The following is a 10,711-nucleotide window of genomic DNA, read 5'->3' as shown; positions in this document are numbered from 1 at the left end:
TCATCATGACTGATGTTGAGGTTAACACTCGACAAGAGCCAGGACGAACAGACTGAGGCTCTCAGAATTCTCAGGTGACTGCTGACCACCCTTTTGATTTTGCCGCATGGCCCAGTTGCCAAGAAATTTCTCTTGGCCAAGCATGCATGGTTCAGAAACCTGGACCTGCACGGTTCTAACCTTTTATGTATGCACGAGTTGCTTGTGCACTAACATTCCTCGTTCGCCAAGCACACACACAAAGACGTAGCTAGCTACGAGGATAACCATGCCTACCATTGGAGTCGCAGTCAGCAACACAAAAGTATTGGAGAGGACTCGGAACAGATGCCGACGCATGAGAGGAAGCCAGGGCAAGAAGAGCACCGATGAGGATGATCCTAGCAGCAGCCATCTGCACTCTCTTTCGAGAGCTGTCGTAAATTAAGATACGAACGAGCAATATGATTTGAGAATGGACAGCTTCAGCAGCGGGGACGTATACATAGAAGGCTATTTGGTGAATTAGTCGATGGTGCATGTATTCTTCACGTTAAGATGCTGACCAGTTTAGTCGATAATGACTGATGGCAAGCTGCGGTAGTGAATCCACCTTCACCACTAAATGTTAAGATCATTTAGTTGTAGAATGACTGGCATTAAAATAAGTGTTTCTAATCCACTTCTACCTTTTTCAATCAGTGTGTTATGGTCCACCTTCAAAGGTTTGCAAATGCTCCTTTTTCTCTTTGTAGGATATAAACAACCTCAGCATCATCCAACATATGCAAAGGACAATACACAATAGAAGTAATCATTCAATTTTTATGTAGATCTACATGATCTAGCAAATGATGTAGTACAATAAATCATTTTCAACACATCGTTCAAAGATAAGGATAACATATAATTATTTTGCTTTGTTATACAAATATTAGATTGATGCTATTATATATCCTTTCTCTTTCGAGAAAAAAAAAATCAAATCTTTATATATGTGATTTAAATTAAATAAGGTGGATACTAAATAAAATTTTATATTATTGACCCTGCTGTCTTATTCAGCACTTGCACGTGCCGCACGTGGAGGGTTGCCTGCCAAACATAAGCGTACATCTATATATATTAGAGCTTCGGGCGAAGGCCAACGTACAAGCGAATAGCCAAGTTTCTTTTTGCGTCATTTCCATGGAGCATCTTCTCTTGGCTTCCATCGCCATGGTAGTAGCCACCATGCTCTTCTCGATCATCTTCATCAAGAAAGAATTCAGCAAGTCCGAATCCCAATACCCGCGACCTCCCCCTGGTCCGTGGAGGCTGCCCATCATCGGATGCATGCATCACTTTGCCGGCCAAATTCATTTCCGCGCGTTCCGCCACCTCTCTCTCACTTACGGGCCTCTCATGCTTGTCAGAATTGGCCAGGTAAACTTCGCGGTGGCCTCCTCCCGGGAAGCCGCCCAAGAGATCTTGAAGAATCAAGACCCCAACTTCGCCGCGCGGCCGGAGCTCGTCGTAGGACAGATCCTCTGCTACGGTTGCTCCGACGTTGCCTTCTCCCCCTATGGCCCCTACTGGAAGCAACTGCGCACCATCTTTCTCGCGGAGCTGCTCGGAACCAAGCACATCCAGTCTTCCGCTTCCATCAGGGAGGAAGAGACCCTTAACTTGATCCGAGACATCTCCACGGCAACACAACCGATCAACCTGAGCGAGAAGCTCCGCAGAATGTCCAACGCCATCATATCCAGGAAGGCGATTGGCTCACGAAGCAAGCACCAGGAGGCGGTCATCTTGGTCGCCAGGGAGATCACCGACGTGCTCGGAAGGGTCTATGCCGTCGACATGTTTCCGTCGCTGAAGCTCCTCCACGTCCTGTCATGTGCCAAGTTCAAGTTGCACAGGATACGCCGGAGGTTTGATAAGATCATTGATGACATAGTTAAGGAGCATGAGGTTAAGGCCAAGATGAACAAAGGTCGGCAAGTAGCCGAAGTGAAGGAGGCAATAATCGATGCGCTGCTGAGGCTTAAAGACGAATCCGAACGACAAGTTCCGTTGACCATGGACGGAATAAAGGCTGTGATCCTTGTGAGTGCTACTTCCTGTGGTAGTCGTTAGTGTCCACAAGGTACATGAAACCAGTGTTCCATAATCTAACTCTTCCGATTCGATGACTCTTATCTACAGGACATGTTAGTCGGAGGGACCGAGAACTCATCCATGGTGATCGAATGGGCCATGTCGGAGCTAATGAAGAACCCCAAGATAATGGAGAAAGCACAGACGGAGGTGATGGAAGAGCTGAAGGGAAAGAACAGGATTCGAGAGACCGACGTCGTGGAGTTGAACTACCTCAAGTCGATCGTTAAGGAGACACTAAGGCTTCACCCACTTACCACGTTGATACCAAGAATGTGTAGGAAGACGTGTGAAGTGCTCGGCTACGAGATAGAAGCCGGCACTCGAGTCTTGGTCAATGCATGGGCGATCAACAGAGATACACAGTACTGGGAAGAGGCCGAGAGCTTCAGGCCGGAGAGGTTTGAAAGCAAATCCATTGATTTCAAAGGAGGTAACTTCGAGTACTTGCCGTTCGGTGCTGGAAGAAGGATATGTCCTGGAATGGAGTTTGGCCTCGCCACCGTACACCTATCCTTGGCGCAGCTCCTCCTCTACTTCGACTGGAAGCTGCCCGATGGCAGGAAACCACGGGAGCTGAACATGAGCGAGACCTACGGATTTACTGTAGCAAGGAAAACTGAGCTGAAGCTGTTAGCAACTCCTCGGATTCCCATCCCTCTACTGTTCAAGGCTTATAGTGTGTTTAATGGGTGTCGCACGTGAACCAAACGGGACATGTATCCCACTACCGTATCTTCAAAATTATGTGTGTATATATATATATATATATATATGTTGTGTGTGCTTATGTGCGGATATGTGAAACTTATTACAGGTTTTCTGAAGAATAATACTTTTTCTCAAATAACTTTTTTTGTTTTCTCTCACTACTTGATCATAGGCAACGAGACCTAATAAATGAAAGTAAAAGCTTTTTCTATACAAGGAAAGGAAAAAATAAAATAAAATATACTTAATCCTTTGCATTAGTACGAATCAAAAATATCAAAATTATAAGACCGGTCATCAAATTGGGCACAAGAAGAAAAATTGATATGGATAAAATATGTTAGAATTTTCTTTGTAAAATTTTACAATCAGTGAGAACACATTTTTTGAAAGGATGTCCATCGGAAGCCTAGAGTTTTCAGAGCGCGGTGATTTTTCGGAGCACCTATTTCACTTTCGGACTTGGTTTCTATCGCTTTTGAAAATTTAAGACGCCAACAAGGTTTTTCATTATTTTACAAGGTTTTAGATAGACTCAGATCATCGCTTTTGAATAATATTTTATTGAGTTTATTTAATTAATCGAATAGAGATTTATTTAATATTTATTTATTATTAGGAGTCCGGGTGATCTCTAGGTGGAACTGAGGATGTATCTATTTTTTTTAACCAAGCAATAAAATATTATTTAATCTTTTCACAATCCCTAGGAGGTCGATCCTTTTGAAGTGATTATCTCATTTTCTCTCACTTTTTCTATGATAAAACCCTAAGGTATTATCATTTGGTATCAGAGTTGCGATCCTCGGTATTCTCGTTGTAGTGTTGACGTAACTATCATTATCTCAAAAAAAAAAAAAAATACAGATATGTGAGAGGATGAAGAAGGTCAACTATCGTCCTTTCTAGTAGTGATCCACACAGTATTGGCTATGAAGATACTCCTCAAATCATTGCCCAAATCTCTTCCTCGTGTGCATCACGCAATCAAGAAGGGGCTGCCCCTTTTTGCTATCCAAACGTTCCAAATAGGGGTTGCAATATGAGGAAGAGAGGGAGATAGGAGAATAGGAGATAGCAGCTCATGGCCCTTTGGTTCTTTCGTATTTACAGATGCCTCCTATCAACTTAACCCTAATGGATCCTACCATATTGGGTACTAGAATTTATCCAATTATTCAAGCCTTTAGACTAGTAGATCTCTACCCAATAATCTTTTGTTGGCTTATTTGATCTCATACATATGATCAAATAATTTAGAGGCTTATTTGATATCTAATAAGATATCTCATATCCGAATCTTTACTCATCGTAACACCTACCATATGTGTGTGACCCTCTAGGCTCAATATCAAGTTGGCCATGAGTTATACCTATCAAAACTTCTTCTGGCTCAATGAATTATTATCTTTATAATAATTCACTCGACTTATCTCCTGCAAACGTATTAGGCCGCTACGCCACAATCCCTAAACGATACACGAGAATCCAATCCATTGACCTATATATCATCAGTTTCCGTATATCTATAGTCTCTCAACCATCTAATATCCCAAAGATCGTATACCGAGCATGGTGCTGTTAGACCCATACAGTTTCTACTCGAGTCTCGTTCTAATTGGATTCTTCCGGAGAACTCTTTATCTCTCAATCCGAATGATCCGAATGATCCTGGTTAAGAATTTATCTGAGCAAGAACATATAGGAGTCAACGAGAGTGATGTTTGCGCCCAGCTCGTTGGCGGCGCTCGCGGGCTTGTCTAAGCCGGTGAAGTAGAAGTCATCTGCCGTGACATTCTTAGCTTTCTTGCAGGCGAATCCGTTCACAAACACTGCAGCGTGCACGATGAACAGGCTTTAGCAACTTGAGCAAGTACACACACGAGGACCTAGCTAGCTACGAGGATAACCATGCCTTCCGTTGGAGTCGTAGTCAGCAACGCAAAAGTCTTGGAGAGGACTCGGATCAAATGCCGATGCATGAGAGGAAGCCAGGGCAAGAAGAGCGGCAATGAGGATGATCCTAGCAGCCATCTGCACTCTCTTCGAACAAGCAAGATGAAACGATGCAAGTTTCTTTGTGACTGGCTTCGGGAATCGGGATGTATATATAGAAGCCCCCGAGATAGTGTTCAATCGTGAACTGGTTGATAGAGTATGTGTTCCGCACGGCAGTGTGCTGACTAATTCAGCCGATGACGACCTTTGACTGCCAATGACAAGTCCCTCAGTTCCAACCTGGATTTGCCACTAACCTTAGGTTCATGAAAGTTTTGGTTGGACTATATGTCATTTTGGAGAATCCAACATCAACCCTTCTTGACATCTTTATGTCTTGGTAGCAACGACCGGTTAATACCCAATTGACACAGCTAAAGACACACAGAGAATCAACCCGACGAAATAAATATAAGCCAATGCTTCTATACTACCATGTAATCGTGGCATCATAATTTCTTTTGGCTACTAAGACGAGGATATGAGGAAGAAGTTGAGAGCAATTTGTCTTGCATTATTTTATGCGCAAAACTCCACTGCGGCAGCCGATGTAAGAAATGCAATTAGCATGATGTTATATATCTCATCTACTCTCACTTTCAAATGTGGCGGAAGAAAGAACAATGACGAAGGACCGATGGAGTTTGTGGGGTGTTCAAATACAATGGCTTGAAAAATTGGTTCCTACGTAAAGAATGCTGAACAAATTTGGCCTGTGAGTGAGTCGATAGAGCAAACACGCATGCAATGTTGAACATGTTTGTACTGTGCTATCCCTTCTGATCATACAAGCCACATCTCTAATATGTGGCATTTGCCTGGACTTGTCATGTTCTTGACATTGTAACATTTTGACACAATTAACCGGTCCCATAATGTAATACTTTGATGCGGATGCAGATGATCGTATGCGATGTTCAAGCTCTTGCAGCTCAGTTCTTTTATCTGATTGTTTGATAAACGTTATACACTTTCAACGCCGATCTCATCCTAATAAACAAAAAGAACTCTGCGTATTAGATCTTGGTTAAACAGTTGCACAAGGCATACAAGTCAACGATTGAGTTGACGTGCATGAACAACGTGTGTTGAGGCTGACACCGAGTTCAACTTCGACGACATGAATCCCGAGTTCTAAGTATATTAGCTGTGGGAGTCGCACGTACGTCATCAGATAAGCACCGAGAAAAAGCTTCAGAAAAAAAAGTCTATACAGAATAAAACACAAACAAAACTGTTGATTAATAGTGTCGGAGTTCCTTATCGACATCAGTCCAACGTCAGACTATAAATCTTTAAATATCAAAATTGCTGATGAATAATGTTGGAGTACCATATCGACGTCAATCCAATATCAAGTTGAAGGTTTCAGCAATCAGTAACACGTATGACTGGATGTTGATGTTAATACTCGATGGTTTGACCAAACTATCATGATGATAGAGTAATCATCCTCTAACTACAAAAAAATTCATCTTCTTTTTTTCTTGTTGACCCATTAGTCCAAAAATATTTTAGATAATTTATCAAAAAATATTTAAATCATTTTATTTAAATATTTTTACCCAGAGATGCTCCTTTTATTTAAATCCTCAACAACGTACTTCACTAAATCATTAATAGGTTTGGCTCAATCGGAATGACTTGATTAGGGTTAAGTTGATTTGGGTCGGATCTCTTCCGTAAACCCGATGAACCATCTCCACCTCTTCCTCTTCTCACTCTATAATCTCTCAATCGACCCAAAGGCTTCCTCCTCCTCTAACGCCATCTCCTACTCTACCTCTACCCCCTCCTCCTCTCACTCTATCTCCACGACCGTCTTGTTCTCTCATTTTGTCTTAAAAAATATATATATATATTAATTTTAAATTAGTTTCATTTTGAGTGTTACTAGGTCAAATATTAGTTTTTTTTTTCTTTATGAAAACGGAAAAAAAAAAGGAGAGAAATACGTATTCACTTGTAGTTGGTAGGTTGGACTGAATCTTTACCACAATTTTGTCTGTCTGATGTTGGAGTCCGGCTAGTCCCTACTAATTAAGTTCTCGGCCGTCATCCGGATGGCCGTCGACAACGATACTTTGACTAAGGGTACTCTAATTATTAGGTGACGAGAGCCAGGATGTACAGACCAATTCTGACAAGCATGAGAGGCCCGTAAGTGAGAGAGAGGTGGCGGAACGCGCGGAAAGGAATTTGGCCGGCCAAGTGATGCATGCATCCGATGATGGGCAGCCTCCACGGACCAGGGGGAGGTCGCGGGTATTGGGATTCGGACTTGCTGAATTCTTTCTTGATGAAGATGATCGAGAAGAGCATGGTGGCTACTACCATGGCGATGGAAGCCAAGAGAAGATGCTCCATGGAAATTGACGCAAAAAGAAACTTGGCTATTGGCTTGTACGTTGGCCTTCGCCCGAAGCTCTAATATATATAGATGTAGGCTTATGTTTGGCAGGCAACCTCCACGTGCGGCACGTGCATGTGCTGAATGAGACAGCAGGGTCAATTAATCCACTACATGTTGATAAGGAAGGAGTTATTGTGATAGCTCAAGTAAAAAAAAATATAGATTAACCTCTCTTTAGAGGGATAGTAAATTTATTTAAAAATAAACTCTAATAGGAGATATAGCCTAGAATTCTTGGTTCTTTCTTTTTTTTGAACAAATAAAGAAAGGAAAAGAATATATATATATATATATATATATATATATATATATATATATATATATATATATATATATATATATATATATATATATATATATATATATATATGCCTCATTCACAAATATATTTTGACCCAGCTCCCATGTTATGTCACTAACAAAAACTTAATAAAGATTTTATCCTTTCATTACTTTGTTTTGGTAGTTATAGAATGAATTCTATAAATAATACTTTTCACCACTATGATTGTGCCTAAATAATCCCATTGTTTAACTTCTAATATATTGTTTACCTTATTGATCATTTCTCGAGAGGGTAAATTTTTCTCCATAAAATAAATATACTTCTTTCTATAATATACGCGATGATCGCTTGTATTCATTTTATTGTGCACACATATACTCAATTAGTCAATTCATAGTTTAGCTGATTCGGTATTGTCTATCTCATTTTGATAAATTGATTTATTAGTTTTATTCGACTTTAGTGATTTAACTTAGTTTTATTGTTTAAATACTAGACCATCCGAGTAAAAATATATCAGCTTTACTTTAATACCATTTTAGTAAATGTGACAAGTACTAATATAAAATTTTATTTACTATCCACATCTTTTAATTTAAATCACATATATAAAGATTATGATTTTGATTTTTTTTCTCGAAAGAGAAAGGATATACAATAACATCAATCTAATATTTGTATAACAAAGCAAAATAATTATATGTCATCCTTATCCTTGAACGACGTGTCGAGAATGATTCATTGTACTACATCATTTGCTAGATCATGTAGATCTACATTAAAATAGAATGATTACTTCTACTATGTATTGTCCTTTGCATACGTTGGATGACGTGCTGAGGTTGTTTATATCCTACAAAGAGAAAAAGGAGCAATTGCAAACCTTCGAAGGTGGACCATAACACACTGATGAAAAAGGTAGAAGTGGATTAGAAACACTTATTTTAATGCCAGTCATTCTACAACTATATGATCTTAACATTTAGTGGTCAAGGCGGATTCACTACCGCAGCTTGTTGCCATCAGTCATTATCGACTAAACTGGTCAGCATCTTAACGTGAAGAATACATGCACTATCGACTAATTCACCAAATAGCCTTCTAAAGCTGGCCACTCTCAAATCATATTGCTCGTTCGAATCTTAATTTACGACAACTCTCGAAAGAGAGTGCAGATCTGTTCCGAGTCCTCTCCAATACTTTTGCGTCGCTGACTGCGACTCCAATGGTAGGCATGGTTATCCTCGTAGCTAGCTACGTCTTTGTGTGTGTACTTGGCGAACGAGGAATGTTAGTGCACAAGCAACTCGTGCATACATAAGAGGTTAGAACCGTGCAGGTCCAGGTTTCTGAACCATGCATGCTGTCGGGAAGAAATATGTTAGTGCGGAATAATTCTTTTTCCTCCTTGTGTATCAAAATAGGTTCCTCATCAAAATACCAACTTGATATCAAAATGCTAAATCAATCAGCATAGCATAAACAATAGAACAATAAATCAATCACACAGTCAGACCAAATCTTTTTAACGTGGAAAACCCAATGTGGGAAAAACTACGGGACCGCAGTCCACCTCAAACTTCCACTAACAATAATAATGATAACATGTTTACAGTATGTCTTCTCTAGAATAACTAGAGGATCATAATAACATCAAGATCATAGATCTTGGCTCAAGAATAGCATATCTTCATCACATATGATGGATCTCCTCAAAAGAGAATTCTAGGTCTCACGGAGTGGATATCGTAGGAAAGTACCTTAGAGAGGGTAAACTGTAGATCAACACCGTTATGATTGTAGAGTTTGTTGCAAGGATTCTCCACATAAAATTTGGGCCGAAACTGACAACGTTTGGCCACCGATCGTCAAGCAGAAAAACTCAGAAACCTTACTTTCTCTCTCTATTCCTCTCTCCTCTTTTTTCTCAGCACGCTCATACTCTAATTTTACCCTAATTTCGTTCTCTCTAATCTCCAATTAGTTGATTTGGGCTTATGACCCAAATTGTCCAAGCCCACATATGGACTGGACCCAACAATTCTCCCCATCCAGCTCATATGGTGGGCTGTACTAAGCCCGCTCTTCGCCTACATGCTTCAAGCTTCTCCTTAGGCAAAGACTTTGTCAACATATCTGAACCATTATCATTGGTATGCACATTTTCCAACTGTAATTCTTTCATCTCAAGCACATCACGAATCTAGTGATATCTCACATTAATATGCTTGGATCTAGAATGGTACGTTGAATTCTTGGAGAGGTGAATAGCGCTCTGACTGTCACAGTAAACAGTATATCCTTCATGTTTCAAGCCCAATTCCTGTAGAAACTTTTCCATCCATAAAGCTTCCTTGCAGGCTTCAGTAACTGCTATGTATTCTGCTTCTGTGGTTGATAGAGTAACACACTTCTGTAACTTAGACTGCCAAGAGACTGCTCCTCCTGCAAATGTCATCAAGAATCCCGAAGTGGACTTCTTGGAATCAGTATCACCTGCCATGTCTGCATCTGTGTACCCTTCTAACACAGGTTCATCATCACCAAAACATAAACACAACCTGAAAGTACCTCTTAGATATCTTAATATCCATTTCACTACTGCCCAATGTTCCTTTTTAGGATTTGAGAGAAATCGACTAATAACTCCAACTGCATGAGCTATATCTGGCCTAGTACAAACCATAGCATACATCAAACTGCCTACTGCAGATGAGTAAGGCACTCTAGATATTTCTTCTTTTTTTTTCTCACTTGTAGGACATTGTTTTGAACTCAGCTTGAAATGACTTGCAAGTGGAGAACAAACTGCTTTGGCTTTACTCATGTTGAATCTTTCAAGAACCTTTTTAATGTAAGTCTCCTGAGATAGCCAAATCTTCCTTTTCTTCCTATCACGAAGAATCTTCATGCCAAGTATTTGTCTCACCGATCCTAAGTCTTTCATGGCAAAAGACTTACTTAGCTCTCTTTTAAGCTTTTTAATTTTTCCAACATCATGGCCAACAATCAACATATCATCAACATATAGCAGTAAAATAATAAAATCATCATCTGAAAATTTCTTCATAAACACACAATGATCAGATGTGGTTCAATCATACCCTTGGCTCATCATAAAGGAATCAAACTTCTTGTACCATTGTCTAGGTGCCTATTTGAGTCCATATAAGCTTTTCCTA

The 10,711-nt window shown here is 40.1% G+C and overlaps 1 protein-coding gene across 1 annotated transcript; it reads left to right on the top strand.

Moving 5' to 3' along the window:
- The first annotated feature begins 1,167 nt into the window (after positions 1-1,167).
- Positions 1,168-2,826, top strand: LOC103999571 (premnaspirodiene oxygenase). The gene is made up of 2 exons (XM_009421357.3): positions 1,168-2,070; positions 2,170-2,826. Exons 1-2 carry the CDS (start codon positions 1,168-1,170, stop codon positions 2,824-2,826), a joined length of 1,560 nt encoding a protein of 519 aa, XP_009419632.2.
- The last annotated feature ends 7,885 nt before the right edge of the window (positions 2,827-10,711 follow it).

The sequence above is a fragment of the Musa acuminata genome, chromosome BXJ2-9 (assembly GCF_036884655.1).
Source record: "Musa acuminata AAA Group cultivar baxijiao chromosome BXJ2-9, Cavendish_Baxijiao_AAA, whole genome shotgun sequence".
Lineage (NCBI taxonomy): Eukaryota > Viridiplantae > Streptophyta > Magnoliopsida > Zingiberales > Musaceae > Musa > Musa acuminata.
The sequence above is the reverse complement of the archived record's forward strand: the minus strand, read 5'-3'. Positions and strand labels throughout refer to the sequence as shown.